This window comes from Schistocerca serialis, chromosome 6 (assembly GCF_023864345.2).
Source record: "Schistocerca serialis cubense isolate TAMUIC-IGC-003099 chromosome 6, iqSchSeri2.2, whole genome shotgun sequence".
NCBI lineage: Eukaryota > Metazoa > Arthropoda > Insecta > Orthoptera > Acrididae > Schistocerca > Schistocerca serialis.
In genome coordinates, this window is record NC_064643.1 from 630592370 (window position 1) to 630610381 (window position 18012).

The window sequence follows — 18012 nt, forward strand, 5'->3', positions numbered from 1 at the left end:
CGAGACTTTCGAGGATGTTTTACTTTCACGTTTGAAGACGGATGACAAATGACAAAAGAGATATTTTTTCGTGTGATATGATTAAAAATTAACAATTTTCTGATTTTTCCTTTACTTCTACTGTGAAACCTTTTTTTTTGTTGTTGTCATATTTCACGATTCGATGTTAAGAGGAAGTATCCCATAGGTTTTTATTAGAGAGTTTGGAAAATATCAAAATATTTGACGTAAATGATTGTATCTTCAGACTGCATTGACCTAGAAGATTCACTTTATTACGTAGCCAAGCGCCAGTAGATCTTACAAACGCGCCGTTTTTGCCACAGCCCGGCAATTCCGTAGATGTTATTTAGATTATCAGGCTCAGATCACTTAACTATAATCCAAGCCCTCCAAAAATAGAGACTCTTGAGTAATTCAACTTGATACATGTACTCATCCCTGAGAAAAAGGGTTTTGAACTGTCAGACAGACATGTGGACAACAATGTGATCCAGTAAAGGTTCCGTTTTTACCGACTGAATTATTGATAGAAAAAAATGAACGTAACGATCAGGTGCAGAGGAACACACAATGTTTACAGTGCACTGGGTCATCCTCTGATGACAGCGTCATTGGATGTAGTATGGAGCTGTATGCTGTCAGCATACCCCTCTTCCAGCTATTGTCAGGTTTCTAAATCTTGGAACTGTTTCTTCTCAGTCAAGTATATTCTCAACTGACCTCAAAAAGTTAACGGAACTTCATTCAGTCCTCCGTACCGGGAAACGAATCAAGTTCTTCAGCTGGCAGTCAGACTTCTAACAACTCAGGTACAGAAGCAGCCAAACAATTATTTGTATTAAAAGGAGGGAAGGTGACACACATTACGCAGAAATCGAGAGAATTATAAATGCACCACATCAGATTTGACAATGGAGGTGGAGGAAATCAGCCACGGCTTTGTTAAAAGAACTGCCACATACTCTCTTGATCATTTCATTCACTAGGAGCAACTACAGAAACATAAATCAAGATGGCCATGCAGAGATTTGAACCTTACTCCTAAAAAATATGTGTCTGATCGCAGTGTCTGTAATTACTGAGTAAACATTTTTTAAAAATTATACTGTCACGGGACATTGTCCTGACCAGCTACTATTTTCTGAGTTAGTTCTTTATTCATCCATACATTGCCTGTGCAATAATACAGTACTGTCGGCTGAATACGACAAGAAAACAGTAAAGTGAACTTACAAATAGAATTAAATACACCGAAGCAGAATGGATGGAAGCAGTGGGACTGAAGTAAGTCAGATGCAGTGACATAATATAACATTAGTGAAATCCTTTCATGAATGGTGAATAATTATTTCGTAACATGTGCAATTTTGTATGAGACGGGTATTTGAAGCCAGATTTCCTGCTTGCAGATTTGGATTTAATCAATGACCTGGTACAATTTTTCTTACCGTACAACAAATTCAAAAGTTAATTCATTCATATACACAGACATCTCGTTTAGCATCAAAATACCTTTTCAGTGCTGCAGGAGAACGAATATTTCTATACTTAGATCACAAAATGGACACACCAACAAACTTGTTGTATAGGTGTTTAATAAGGTTTTGTATGTTTTGTACAAAGCTCTTTTTTTATATCCGCATTTCATAAACAATTTTCCTTGTGCTGTTAATATTACACACTGGAGGAGTACGGTTCAATTCAAATCTGACCACTCAGAATAAGATTCCAGGATGAGATTTTCACTCTGCAGGGGAGTGTGCGCTGATATGAAACTTTCTGGCAGATTAAAACTGTGTGCCCGACCGAGACTCGAACTCGTGACCTTTGCCTTTCGCAGGCAAGTGCTCTGCCATCTGAGCTACCGAAGCACGACTCACGCCCGGAACTCACAGCTTTACTTCTGCCAGTACCTCGTCTCCTACCTTCCAAACTTCCTGCGAACCATGCAGAACTAGCACTCCTGAAAGAAAGGATATTGCGGAGACATGGCTTAGCCACAGCCTGGGGGATGTTTCCAGAATGAGATTTTCACTCTGCAGCAGAGTGTGCGCTGATATGAAACTTCCTGGCAGATTAAAACTGTGTGCCCGACCGAGACTCGAACTCGTGACCTTTGCCTTTCGCGGGCAAGCGCTCTGCCATCTGAGCTACCGAAGCACGACTCACGCCCGGCACTCACAGCTTTACTTCTGCCAGTACCTCGTCTCCTACCTTCCAAACATTACAGAAGCTCTCCTGCGAACCATGCAGAACTAGCATTCCTGAAAGAAAGGATATTGCGGAGACATGGCTTAGCCACAGCCTGGGGGATGTTTCCAGAATGAGATTTTCATTCTGCAGCGGAGTGTGCGCTGATATGAAACTTCCTGGCAGATTAAAACTGTGTGCCCGACCGAGACTCGAACTCGGGACCTTTGCCTTTCGCGGGCAAGTGCTCTACCATCTGAGCTACCGAAGCACGACTCACGCCCGGTACTCACAGCTTTACTTCTTCCAGTACCTCGTCTCCTACCTTCCAAACTTTACAGAAGCTCTCCTGCGAACCATGCAGAACTAGCATTCCTGAAAGAAAGGATATTGCGGAGACATGGCTTAGCCACCGCCTGGGGGATGTTTCCAGAATGAGATTTTCACTCTGCAGCGGAGTGTGCGCTGATATGAAACTTCCTGGCAGATTAAAAGTTCGTGCTTCGGTCGCTCAGATGGTAGAGCACTTGCCCGCGAAAGGCAAAGGTCCCGAGTTCGAGTCTCGGTCGGGTACACAGTTTTAATCTGCCAGGAAGTTTCATATCAGTGCACACTCCGCTGCAGAGTGAAAATCTCATTCTGGAAACATCCCTCAGGCTGCAGACATAATTGGAATACACCTGTCCATTGTAAGCAGTACATCTGACCGATGAAGCTGCGTGTGAAAGAACTCTCTCCGCTGCTCAAAGAGGATTTAAATTTCAACTCTCTGATGGCCATATCAGCGATGTAACAGTAGCTCCTTCAGGATTGGGTGTGAGGGTCATTCGGATCTTTGAATTGCCGTTTGAGGTGCCAGAATCAATGGTTACTGAATCGCTGCGACCATATGGAACGGTACTTAGTCATACGCCTGAACGCTGGGCTAGTTTTAATACCTATCCTGTGCTAAACGGCGTGCGACAGGTGCGGATTGTCCTTACTAAACATATCCCGTCTTATTTATACACTCCTGGAAATTGAAATAAGAACACCGTGAATTTATTGTCCCAGGAAGGGGAAACTTTATTGACACATTCGTGGGGTCAGATACATCACATGATCACACTGACAGAACCACAGGCACATAGACACAGGCAACAGAGCATGCACAATGTCGGCACTAGTACAGTGTATATCCACCTTTCGCAGCAATGCAGGCTGTTATTCTCCCATGGAGACGATCGTAGAGATGCTGGATGTAGTCCTGTGGAACGGCTTGCCATGCCATTTTCACCTGGCGCCTCAGTTGGACCAGCGTTCGTGCTGGACGTGCAGACCGCGTGAGACGACGCTTCATCCAGTCCCAAACATGCTCAATGGGGGACAGATCCGGAAATCTTGCTGGCCAGGGTAGTTGACTTACACCTTCTAGAGCACGTTGGGTGGCACGGGATACATGCGGACGTGCATTGTCCTGTTGGAACAGCAAGTTCCCTTGCCGGTCTAGGAATGGTAGAACGATGGGTTCGATGACGGTTTGGATGTACCGTGCACTATTCAGTGTCCCCTCGACGATCACCAGTGGTGTACGGCCAGTGTAGGAGATCGCTCCCCACACCATGATGCCGGGTGTTGGCCCTGTGTGCCTCGGTCATATGCAGTCCTGATTGTGGCGCTCACCTGCACGGCGCCAAACACGCATACGACCATCATTGGCACCAAGGCAGAAGCGACTCTCATCGCTGAAGACGACACGTCTCCATTCGTCCCTCCATTCACGCCTGTCGCGACACCACTGGAGGCGGGCTGCACGATGTTGGGGCGTGAGCGGAAGACGGCCTAACGGTGTGCGGGACCGTAGCCCAGCTTCATGGAGACGGTTGCGAATGGTCCTCGCCGATACCCCAGGAGCAACAGTGTCCCTAATTTGCTGGGAAGTGGCGGTGCGGTGCCCTACGGCACTGCGTAGGAACCTACGGTCTTGGCGTGCATCCGTGCGTCGCTGCGGTCCGGTCCCAGGTCGACGGGCACGTGCACCTTCCGCCGACCACTGGCGACAACATCGATGTACTGTGGAGACCTCACGCCCCACGTGTTGGGCAATTCGGCGGTACGTCCACCCGGCCTCCCGCATGCCCACTATACGCCCTCGCTCAAAGTCCGTCAACTGCACATACGGTTCATGTCCACGCTGTCGCGGCATGCTACCAGTGTTAAAGACTGCGATGGAGCTCCGTATGCCACGGCAAACTGGCTGACACTGACGGCGGCGGTGCACAAATGCTGCGCAGCTAGCGCCATTCGACGGCCAACACCGCGGTTCCTGGTGTGTCCGCTGTGCCGTTCGTGTGATCATTGCTTGTACAGCCCTCTCGCAGTGTCCGGAGCAAGTATGGTGGGTCTGACACACCGGTGTCAATGTGTTCTTTTTTCCATTTCCAGGAGTGTACATTGGCGGATGTCGAGCTATTGTGATCTACGATGGCCAGCCACGCACCTGTTCTGGCTGTGGTGGAGAAGGACATATCCGCTCGGAGTGCATACAACGCCGCGTCGTGCAACTGCCACGTGGAGAAGCGTCATAGCGAGAAGTTCCCACGCAACTGCCGATGACGTACGTGTCGGTGGCCCGCCGGGAAGTGTTGCCAAGTTCGGAGCGTGACAAGGACGTGTTTATGCAAGAGCAGACCGAGTTACGGGAGCATGGAGGTGACTCGGAGAATGTACCTGCACCCATGTCACGACAGTTGAGGGAGGAACCTTCCGAAAACTCACATGTAGCAAGAGACGTGGAAGTGGAGGTCCAGACGGTGGCGCCGGCAACGGACCAACGAACGACCGACGAACACAGTGAGGCAGCAGAGGGCAGGGCACGCAAACAGCGATCGCCGAAGCGTCGCAAAAAGCGTCGCCATAGTTCGGGTGACACGTCCCCCCCTAGCCTAGGGGACACGGAAGGTATCCTAGCCGAAGAACTGTCTGACACAGAACACGTGTCTTCAGCGGACGCTGACAGGATTCCGTCCGATGGTGACCGGATGTCCTGCCTTTTAGATGGTCCCTCTTCATTGACACCGACTGACCCAGCGCTGCCGACGAAGGAGTCAGGGACACCAATGTCCCGGCAGCCACGTCGAAATACATCAGAGGACGTTTCTCGGATGGATGACCACTGCGACTGGGCGGAACCAGTCGAAGACCTACAGGAATTGCCACCCCCAAATGATGACCACTCACCTACAGGATGCACACCACGGAACGACAACGAAGGAGGGCAGCACGTTGGCGGGCACTCCTCTGAGCACGAATAGTGGACTGAAGCCCTTGGAGTTCTCAATGACATGACACGAGCATGACAACGACAACGAACCAAGCATATAAGGTGGGCACAGTGAACATTAACACCGCACGTTCGCTTGCAAAGATGCAACTTCTCCAGGACATGATTTACGCCACAGACGTTGATATTCTGCTGGTGCAGGAAACCTTCAATGCTGCTTTTCCCGACGTGCATGGATACCACACTTATCTAGCGCCGACTCCAGATGGAGGACGTGGCACAGCGATACTAGTCCGGGAAGGGATTCCGATGTGTGACCTCGATTACCTTCCTTCGGCTCGGGGTTTGGCTATGACCGTGAACGGCATTCGTATCGTCAACATCTATGCACCCTCCGGATCTGACAATCGACAGGCGCGTGCACGATTCTACTCGGAGCAGATTGCCCCCCTATTCCATGGGAGGTATGACCATATCTTGGTAGGGGGGGATTTTAACTGTGTACTCACACCGAAGGGTCAAACTCCTAATTTCAGCTCCTGCCACGCATTGAACACGATCTGTCGGGACATGGCCCTTATGGACACGTGGGAAAAGATCCATGGGCAGCGAGAGGGCTACACGTATTTTACTAGCCACTCGGCGAGCAGGCTGGATCGGATTTATGTTTCTGACGGATTAAGATATCACGTGTTGGCTGCTGAACGTTGGCCCACAGCTTTTACGGATCACCTTGCGTATTTATGCACGTTAACCATCCCACGGCAGCGGGTCTGGCGGAGTCGTAGTTCCTGGAAACTTAATTCCTCCTTATTGGTGGATCTCGAATGTCGCCAGCGGATCGAAGAAACATGGCAGACTTGCACTCGCCGTCTGCCGCTGCACCGTACGGTTCTTTCGTGGTGGCTACAGTGTGCAAAACCGGCGATACGAAGAGCTCTCATACCGTATGGCAAGGAAAAAGCGAAATGGCTCCGAGATACACTTGACTATTACTACATGGTGCTCCGCGACCTGTCCTCCAGGGCCCCATCGCCCGAACGTCAAGCGGAAGTCCATCGCATTCAGGCCTGCATTTTATCGATCACGAGACGTCGACTGGAGGGACTTTCGATTCGTGCTCGGTGCTTGGACAACGTCGATGGAGAACGTATTGGCATGCATCATGTGTCCAAGGGACATGCGCGTAATCGCCGATCCCTAATCACAGTCCTCCATGATGACGATGGTCGGCCCTTGACGTCACAACAGGCCATTGCTGCTGAGTTTCTGGAGCATTACCGCCTCCTTTTCACTGGGACGCCTACGGATAATCGGACAGAAGAAGAAATTTTGCGACAGATGCAAACGGAGGTGGATGGTCCGAATGCAGAGGTGCTATTGGCACCCCTAACGGAAGATGACATCCGGGGCGCACTCGCGAAGGGTGCGGTGCATAAATCCCCTGGGCCAGATGGGTTGACACTCGAATTTTACCGCGCATTTGCGGATTTAATGATGCCCCAGTTGGTATTGATGTATAACGAGTTATTGAGCCCTGACACGGATGTTCCGTCGCAGTTCATAGCGGGACTGCTTATACCAATACCGAAATCGACAGCGAGCGACAGCGCCCATCAATTTAGACCGCTCACGATGCTCAATACTGACTATAAGATCTTTGCGCGAATGTTGGCGGCAAGGCTCAAGATTGTAATATCCAAAACAATACCACCAGACCAGGCTTGTCTAGGGGTTCGGAGCAACATTTGTTCATGAGACCCAGAAAATATTAGATACAAGCTCCCAGATAGATGCTATTTTTCTTGACTTCCGGAAGGCGTTCGATACAGTTCCGCACTGTCGCCTGATAAACAAAGTAAGAGCCTACGGAATATCAGACCAGCTGTGTGGCTGGATTGAAGAGTTTTTAGCAAACAGAACACAGCATGTTGTTATCAATGGAGAGACGTCTACAGACGTTAAAGTAACCTCGGGCGTGCCACAGGGGAGTGTTATGGGACCATTGCTTTTCACAATATATATAAATGACCTAGTAGATAGTGTCGGAAGTTCCATGCGGATTTTCGCGGATGATTCTGTAGTATACAGAGAAGTTGCAGCATTAGAAAATTGTAGCGAAATGCAGGAAGATCTGCAGCGGATAGGCACTTGGTGCAGGGAGTGGCAACTGACCCTTAACATAGACAAATGTAATGTATTGCGAATACATAGAAAGAATGATCCTTTATTGTATGATTATATGATAGCAGAACAAACAGTAGTAGCAGTTACTTCTGTAAAATATCTGGGAGTATGCATGCGGAACGATTTGAAGTGGAATGATCATATAAAATTAATTGTTGGTAAGGCGGGTACCAGGTTGAGATTCATTGGGAGAGTGCTTAGAAAATGTAGTCCATCAACAAAGGAGGTGGCTTACAAAACACTCGTTCGACCTATGCTTGAGTATTGCTCATCAGTGTGGGATCCGTACCAGATCGGTTTGACGGAGGAGATAGAGAAGATCCAAAGAAGAGCGGCGCGTTTCGTCACAGGGTTATTTGGTAACCGTGATAGCGTTACGGAGATGTTTAATAAACTCAAGTGGCAGACCCTGCAAGAGAGGTGCTCTGCATCGCGGTGTAGCTTGCTCGCCAGGTTTCGAGAGGGTGCGTTTCTGGATGAGGTATCGAATATATTGCTTCCCCCTACTTATACCTCCCGAGGAGATCACGAATGTAAAATTAGAGAGATTAGAGCGCGCACGGAGGCTTTCAGACAGTCGTTCTTCCCGCGAACCATACGCGACTGGAACAGGAAAGGGAGGTAATGACAGTGGCACGTAAAGTGCTCTCCGCCACACACCGTTGGGTGGCTTGCGGAGTATAAATGTAGATGTAGATGTAGAACCTACATTCTATCCTCGGCGAATACCGTGACGTAATTTCCCTGACGGAAGCTTGTCGCATGCGAGCGGCGTTCGTATCGGTGGATTTTGATCGTGCCTTTGACAGGATCAACCATGATTTCCTTGACTCGACCATGCGACGCATGGCGATACCACAGGATTTTATTACCGTCCTCATGCGCCTCCTTCGCGGCGCTTCTTCGACGGTGAGAATCAATGGCAGGGAGGTAGGAACGATTTCTGTTCGCAGCTCAGTTAGGCAAGGATGTCCCTTGTCGATGATACTGTTTACAATAGCGCTCGAACCATTGATGCAGACTCTTAGACGGACTCTAACAGGCGTCCGACTCCGTGCGAGCTCCTTCAAGTGTCGTGCATATGCCGACGACTTGATGATACTCGTCCGGTCGGAGAACGAAGTAAGTCAGGTGGTTACCCTTCTTACTACGTACGGGGTAGCTGCGGGAAGCAGGGTCAACATGAATAAAACCAAGATCATGCACATCGGTCGAGGGCTGGACGCTCTGCGAAGTCCGTTTACGACGGTGGACATCTTGCGATGCTTAGGTGTCTTGTTCACCCGATCGCTACGGCAATCGGCGGCGGCGAGCTATCGACGTCTCCTCCAGAACGTCCGACTGCACATGCGCAATAATTCACTCCGAACGCACGACCTGCTCCAAAGGGTGGACTACACTAATGTTCACCTGGCCTCGCGACTGCCGCACTTGGCACAGGTACTGCCAATGCCACATGGTCTCGCTGACAGATTAATGGCGGCCTTTGGATACTATGTCAGCCAAGGAATGTTGTTTAAGATCAAATACGAGACTTTAACTCTCCCATACCATTCTGGAGGACTTAACCTCACGGATGTGCGGAACAAGGCTCTAGCTCTATACCTGCGAGCGACGCTACGAACTTGGAACCAGCGGCAACACGCCATCACGTCGGCCATCCTGGATGTGCTTCTTCCCACGTCCTTTGAACCACCGGTAGCAGTAGGCACCATCTCGCCCTCGTTTTCTCACGTCGCGCGATTTTTTGTTGATTTTAGTTATGTTCAGTTACAGATACCTTCTACCAGAATCCCCACTACCCGTGAGATATATCGATACTTGCGGCGTCATCATGGCAGCAATGTTGTCGAACTTAAATACCCAACACGAAACTGGCGACAGATTTGGCGAGCGGTCCACACACCTCTCCTCACCACAGCAGCGCGATCGTCATGGTATACACTAATCAACCGCAAGACAGTCAACCGCCAACGATTGTACAACATTCGCATGGTAGATTCCCCGCTCTGCCTTATATGTGGCATGCAGGACACCGACGAACATTCTCTGCAGTGCGGTGAGGCAAAGGATGTTTGGCGGCTGACGCAACGCATCATGGCCCTCCTCCGACGCACCGACGAATCCACGATCACGACGGACGCTTTATTTTTCCCTGACCCTGTCTTTTTCCCCTCACACAAAACATCGGCAATCCGATGGATTGGAGGACACGCATCACACTATGTGCTCTCGCGGACCTTGATATCGGTCATGGACTATTGGCATTATCTACTAGAACAACACGAAATCATCAGACGCCACTCTAAATATAAAACGCATTTTTCAAACTTTCTAGGCAGCATGTTTCATAACCCCCCGAAGCGGGGGAGAGAACAGGACCGATTTCCTTACTCATCCTTATAATATCTTAGATGGCGCACTGTCACAATTGACTTTGTTGGCAATGGGGCGGTAAACCCTAATCGTGAAAACCCTAATATTTCGTCGTCACACTATTCGCTCATCCGTAACCATAGGCCCACTGTACACATTTCATGTGCAACATACGCATGGCTGAGATCAGAATCACAGGTAATACAAGGATACTGTTCTTCCCAGAATAACCATAACTGGAGCAGTGACATTGAGCTATGAAGCTGTTAGTTGCTGATAGGTCTCCATAGGTATATGCAGCCATACACTGCTTCCTAGAATTGTTGAAGGATGCATAGTGGAAATTCACACATCAGAACTGATGATCAAAATCTTTCCGCATATATTTAGAAGAATACACGGATATCTGGCTGCAAGGGATTGGGTCTGAAGTCTTCGTTGTCCTCTTCCACCCATATGCAGGCAATTGTAGCTATGTGGCAGGGAGCTTGATTTGCAAGAATAGAGTTTTTAATAAAAATGGCCAATAGTACATTCCACTCATATTAATGGCGGTATAAAATGCCTATAAATTATTGCTCCTATAAATGCTCCTATAAAATGCCTAAACCAATAATTATATATGCACTGTCTTATATTTTTCCAGTAAATACTGCAGAATGTTTCTTGACGTTTCATACCAAGCGGTGACACCACGTATTGACTTCGGCTCGTCCTGTGACGTAGTAAATATAACTCCAAGGAGAAGGCCTCAGATGCAGTCGAGCCTCAGTACCATCAGCTAGATTCAAGTCTTTTCGAACCAAACACGCTTGTTAGCATGGGAGCATACACCATCCATCTGCTCAGAAGCATATTATGTTGCACAGTTATTTACTGACCACAGACGAATCTATTTACTATCTAGTTTATTTGTTAACCACAGACACCAGCGTCACTTGGGTATTCACTGTCCACGGCGGTTACTTGTGGTGTCATTAGTGTTCTCCCGACTTTCGTTCAGCCACAGAAGCACGTGTTCGCATTAACCACTTACTTTACCCATGACTGCAACGAGAAAAATACTCAAGACTCCCTGTCAGTAAAAATCTCTTCTTCACCAGCTCACAACGCAAAGCATGTGGCAGCCTTAGTATACCTCACATCTAAGGGGCGACGATAATAATCTGACTCAAATGATTTTATGATACAATTTCCTTCCAAAAACACTTCTACATTCACATATCTGCGCTAACATTCGTACAGCCTTTCAGAACACCCTTTGCCAAAGAGTAAGCCTTTCAGAACACCCTTTGCCAAAGAGTACTTTAAGGTTTTATATTGTACTTTGAATAATTTCCTCAGAGTTCCTGGAAGCATTGTCTCTTCAGTTTGAATTTTCGCCGCTTTAACAGTTTGAAATAGCGAAGTCCAAGGTCACACGATTAGAGTAGATGTTCTAGGGCAGCAACATTATTTGACAGATATGTTGGGGTGTTCTCTCGCAGAAAAATCCGACTGTTTTCTATTTATTTTCATAGATATTTCCTTCTGATAGCTTCTTGTGCGCGACGAAAGATGTACACATGAAGTTCGTTAATCACAGCTTATTCTTCTAGTATGACTTTATTGTGAGAGGCATCTCCTTTTCTCCAAGTGTAGTTTATACTTCCTTGACGTTCTTTTCTTCCATTCACGAGTCTCACGTTTTACATGGGGCTGTAAATGAAATATCGTGTTCCGTCAGCAGTCTGGACAATTATCAGAAAATCTGCCATTACGTTGAGAATGGTTGCCATTGACATTCGAGCTTCCTTCTGTTGAAAGGACAGTTATCTCGGAAGAACGTTAAAACAACTCACATATGATGAAAACACCGAACTGAAACCTGTGAAAAGTCCTTTATGAATGACCGACTTCAGATAGAGTGATCTCAGGATATAGAGGAATGCGCCCGATGTTGCCATCAAAATATGCGGATGGCCACAGTAGGACGCCTTCGACTTATAGTGCTAATCGAACACTACGAAATTTTTCATTTCTGTGCTTCCTTAGTCTTTTTTTCTAATAGAGACAATAGACTCAATCAAAATACTAAAAAACTACAAAGTTCCAGGAAGAGATGGCATAACAGCTGAATTATTTAAGAAGGGAGGAATAAAAATTGCAAAACAAATACACAAACTTATTACGAAGATCTGGAATGAAGAAATAATGCCACATGATTGTATAGAATCGATAATAATACCAATTCATAAAAAGGGCGACAAACAACAAAGCGGAAACTACAGAGGCATCTCATTAATTAGCACCGTCTATAAAGCGTTCTCCAAGATCCTCTAGAAAAAATTAGAACCTTATTTAAAAGAGATAATAAATGGATAATAAGCGGGATTTACGAGGAATCGTTCAACTACTGACCAGATATTCATACTGAAAGAAGCCGTATCTAAATATTGGGAGTATAACAAAAGAATGGCAATGCTGTTTGTTGATGTTAAGAAAGCCTATGACAGTATACCCAGAGATAAGTTATGGGAGAAAATTGAGAGATTCGGAATACCGAAGAAGATTATAAATCTTTTGAAAGCGACACTAAAAGGTTCGAAAGGTGTAGTGAAAATGGATGGAGAATATTCCAAGGCGTTTGACATAAAACAGGAGACAGGCACGGAGATGGAATATCACCCCGCTTGTTCAACATTCTACTAGAGGAAGCGCTGGACGCAGCAAGTGAAGCAGAAGAGGGAATTCAATTAGGAACAAAAATAAATGTACTAGCCTTTGCAGATGATGTAGCACTAGTCGTTGAAAATCCGGATGATCTTAAAATACTGGCGAAAGGAGTCTTTCAAAAAGCAAAGGAAGATGGATTAGAAGTAAATGATGAGACAACAAAATTCATGAGAGTAGAAAAAAATTACAGATCGAAAAGACGGAAAACTCTGCAGATCGATAACCACTTGTTTGAAGAAGTAGATGAATTTAAATATCTGGGGGTAGTAGTAAACAACAAAAACGATGAGAAGCAAGAAACAGAGGCGAGGATCAAAGCTGCTTCCCGAGTGGCATACTCACTCAACAAACTACTGTCATCTAAAATTTTCTCAAGAGGATCCAAAGTAAGAGTATATAAAACCATAATCAGACCAATATAGGCAGAAATATAGAGAACAGATAAATACACGGAGACAAAGATAAAAGTTTTTGAAAATAAAATCCTGCGAAAGATATTTGGACCAATCTGTGAGGGAGGAGAATGGCTAAGAAGAAAGAACAGAGAGCTATACAATGAACCAGATATAGTTGCAGAAGCCACGACAAAAAGACTAAGATGGGCCGGCCACGTCTATAGAAGAGAGCAAGGATCTTTACTGAGAGAAGTCGCAGAGAATAAACAGGAAGGACGAAGACCTCAAGGCAGGGTGAAAATGAGATGGAGAGACCAGATTGCCAAAGATCTCCATGTACTGGGAGCAAGGAAAGAAGATGCCGAGACAGAATACTGAGGAAGAAGCTACTTGACGAGGCCAAAAACCTACTGCGACTTGTGGGGCCAGGAGAGTAAGAGTAAGGTGTGTGGAGTCTCCGACTGTGATTTCAGTAGCACTGTATTCGTTTGTTCGTATGCCACTTTTTAACTGATATTTCGCTTTCGATGTTCCACAAAGTACCGACTACGGCGCCATTTACGTGGCTGATGGTAACTGTGCTTCAAAGTCTGTGACTTACGCTCCTTTCCTGCTAGTGGTGCTAATCCGAGAAATATTATATTTATGTCGACAATAGTTCAACCGACATTTGCACATTGCTTCACATTTTTTCCCTCCACGACATACACGAAAAACTACCTATATCATTGCTCCATTTGACTAACGTACATTTGCCGAAATGCCAGTGTCACTAACTGCCTGGACAACCTAGTGAGGACAATTGGATAGCTACCTGAAGGTGAGCAGCGGCTCTCGCATGAAAAGCCGATTTTAACTGTCGATGTCATTATTAAACGACTGCAACGTCGGTGTGCTAACTATATGACACTCCACACTGCCGTCCAACGACAAAAAATTCGGGCTATAAACCGACGACGTGTTGGCATCGCTGTGTCTTATTTTTTTTAAATCGCTGTGTTTTCGATGAAAAAGTGTGCCTACAGTTCCCTCGTAACACTGAGTGGAGGTACATATTGCATGACCATTAACACACATTATTCTACGGTCAAAATATTCTCTTGCTGTGCATCTACGTTTTCAAAATTGAAGCGCTTTAGAACAAATTTGGCTATCGCTCATTTGATTTTAAAAATTCTCACGTGTAGTAAGGGCTACCCATTTTCATAATGGTAATGATTCTACCATTATTACAGGGACTGTCCGTGAGTGTTTTCATGGTTTCCATCGATTGTTTATGGTCTCGCTCCTGTTTAAACAATCTGTACTTCTCAGAAGAATTCTTCATTCTAATTGGATCACTGTCATTGTGTAGCGTTTTCAAAGCAAGTAATTTGTCCTACAGCTTCCAGCTGTAAGGAATAGCCCAGTTTCATGCAGCGTTCTTATATGTTTTATAGTACAATAGTTAGAAAATGGTTCTGCATAAAGCAACCGTACTTTTAACTCAGTAAAAAAAAGCTACAGGTGTTGTAGAGCGAGTGGTGCAGGGATTAAGAAAGTGGAATCATATTAATTATTAATAGGATTCAAATCCCCATCCAGCCATCTAGATTAAGGTTTTCCGCAGTTTCCTTCAACCTATTGCAGTGAATGCCGGAATCGTTCCCATAAAAAGGTCAAGGACTATTTTCTGCTCTATCCGTGTCGAATTTGAGCTCGAAGTCCAGTTCTAATGAACTCGCCGTCATTCTTTAATCTTCCTTTCTTTTTTGCTACGTGTTTGATCCAAACACTGGAATTTTTGCAGAAGTTCTGTACGACATAAGACCTCGATCATTTGGGACATATAACTTACCATCAGCCAATCAATACGCGTATGTTGTGCGAGAATGATGAACATCTGATATTCAGACAGGGGGATCAAATAATGAAGTACATGTTGCGGCGCAACCTGACAACACCATTTGTGTGTGTTAAAAATATGGGCTACCTTTTCACGCCCACGTTGCTTTATATTGCAGCGTCTGTTGGGAGGGAATAGTGCTGAGGCGCTGTATCGGCCCGTTCCAAATCGTGCAGAATATACTTGCATCGTGCTACGTGTAGAAGATTGTTAGGATTTTCAGAGGAATATTTTGGTTAGTCTTGCAACAAGTATGACGTTTTTTGACCATTGTAGATAAGCTCCACTCACCAATCACCCGAATGGAACAATAGTAAACTGATCCTATACCTCCTAAAGTTACCAAGTTATCAATATCCCTCATACATTGAACACGTGCTGTGATCAGGTTGGATAAATATTCATAAATGATTATAACGAGTTATAGAGTGCTAATAGTGACATTTATTTTGCAGCTCCAGATGGAAAAGGAAAAGCAGAACTACGATTTTGAAAACGTACAGTCGCAGCTCGATAAGGCACTAGGCCAAGCGACGAGATTGCAGAAGGAGCGAGAGGCGGTCCAGTTGGAGGTCGACCGGTTAAGGGACAAGTATGAGAAAGCTCAGGTACACTACCTCCGCTAAATTTACAAGCATTTTACCCGCGGCTTCGCTCGCATGTATGTCACATACATTGCAAACATCTCCCCCTCCACTCTCTGTCTCCTCCTCCCCCGTCTCTGTCCATATCCTCCTACGCCCTTTCGCTGTCCATCTCCTCCTTTCACCACATCTTTGTCCCTCTCCCCCTCATCCTCTTCAATCTCTCTGGCCATCACGTCACCTCGCTTCTCTCTGTCCATCCCATGCCCTCCCCTCTCTCTGTCCATCTTCTCCTCCCCTCGTCTTTTTCCACCTCCTCTTCCACCATCTCCGTCCATCCCTTTCTCCCTCCCTCTGTCCACCCCCATCCATCTGTCCATCTCCTCTTCTCTCCTCCCTGTGTCCGACTTATCCTCCAGCCACCCTCTGTCCATCTTCATCTCCCTTCCTCTCTCTGTCCAGCTCCTGCTCCCCTTTTCTGTCCATATCCTCTTACCTTCTCTCTGTCCATCTCATCATACCCCCTCTCTGTATCTCCTCCTTCCCCCATATCTCTGTCTACCTTCTCTTTCCCACCCCCATCTCTCTGTCCATCTCCTCCTCACCATTCTCTCTGTCCATCTCTTCCTCCCCCCCTCCCTTCCGTCTCTTCCTCCTCCCTTCTCTGTCCATCTCCTCCCTCTTCTCCATCTATTTCTACCCCATCTCTCTGTTCATCTGCTCCTACTTCCATCTCCCACATCACTCTGTTTTCATCCACACATCCATCTTAACCCCAGGCAAAAAGTGGAGGAGATTCGGAACAGACATACATACACTCGTATATACATGAATTTGTTAATAAATACAGGTAATAGCAACTTGGCAGTTGTGAGTACGAGTTCACTGTCTGTTCAGGGTTTGCAGCATAACCTGGTAGTTTTTCATACCACTAAGGTAGATATGAAAGGGATGTCCTTACAATGAAAATAATCTCGAGGCACTCGTGGCAGATTTAAACAATGTAAATCTGTACCTTTACCGGACTGGGTTTTTATAACTCTGTCAACGAAGCACGACCCTTAGAGTCGTTCGCATTTTGTAATTCGCCCCAGATACAGCCATTTCACAGAAAAAGTGGCAGTGGGAAAAATTCTGCACCTTTGATTACACAAATATGTAGCCCGTGTAAAAATCCACTGAAATACATATTCAGAAACGGCTAAGTAAGGAGAGTGCCAGTGAGCCAATAGCTCGGTGCCAGAAATGTAAAGAAAGTGGGCAAAAGAGAGCAGGTACATCAGTGCCTTTAATTTGGAAAAATCAAGCTCTTTTCCTGGTGTTATCAGGGCCGTAACTCACGGCGTCTTAGATTTTCGTGTAACGAAACCGTTCGCCCCGAAATCAATTGGAGATCACGGCTGCTCACCGGCGAGACGTATCCATCCCTTCCCCAACACTCAGGGAAAACGTTCTTAGCAGTGTCGCGTGTCCCGTTTGACACGCTCGGCTGATACCGGCTACGAATATGGCCTGCACCGATAGTGAATAAGCCAAACCAGTTGACTATATTCGGGACCTCCTAGTTATTTCCGGTATCGGGGGATGAGGGGGGCAGGGGTTTGAGGATGTCCCACATAACGTTTCATGTGTTACTCCTGTGACCGAATCACCTGTATAACAGTAGTATCTATGATCCCCAGCGACCTCTCGGGTGGTCACACTGAGTGAGATGAAGCTTTGAGCTGGTTAAGACAGACAACTCACTACGTGAGAAATATGGAGGCTCGTATTTCGACAGTTCACAAGCTGGTCCAGAAGGTAATAGATCTTTCGTGAGATAGCGATTTCTTTGATAGAGCTGGACCGACAGAGACTCATGTGTAATTCATCACTGCCAGTTGGTCTTTATGCTAGTCATCATCTCTCATCTTACTGTAAAATACTGTTCTAATGAAATCAGTTTCTGTCCAGATGTTGATGGCAAGACTCCAGAAGGAGAAAGACGGGGCCATTGAAGAATGTGAAAAGCTCCAAGAAAGGGTTGAGATCCAACAGGGCCAAATATCCAAGGCGCAAAGGGAACGCGAAAACATGCAGACGGAGCTGGATATGATCAAGGAAAGATGGGACAAAGCGCAACAGTTGCATCAGAAAATTCAGGTACCGTCAGTTTAATGTATTGTATCATCCTGTATTTCAATTGCTTGAATTTTCTCCATTGTGTGCCAAGTTGTTCATAAGGTGAAGTCTATGGGTTTTAGGATGACGACTTAGGTGTTATTTCTCTGAATTTTCACTGCTGGTAAGGTTATTTTACACTGGCGGAAGCTCGCTCGAGACAAGTTAGCGGCCGCAAATATCCTTGTACAATAGTCTTTTACTTGTTAGTAAAGAGGTCTATTCTGTTTCGCATTTCGTAATTGAGTTGAAGGA

At 46.2% G+C, this 18012-nt stretch overlaps 1 protein-coding gene across 1 annotated transcript in view; it reads left to right on the top strand.

Annotated features, from left to right (window-relative positions):
- Positions 1 to 18012, top strand: part of LOC126484254 (trichohyalin-like) — a 731617-nt gene that overhangs the window by 589304 nt on the left and 124301 nt on the right. The window contains exons 9-10 of the mRNA XM_050107675.1: positions 15469 to 15621; positions 17551 to 17739. Coding sequence (XP_049963632.1) covers positions 15469 to 15621; positions 17551 to 17739 — 342 coding nt within the window. The remainder of the gene's footprint in view (positions 1 to 15468; positions 15622 to 17550; positions 17740 to 18012) is intronic.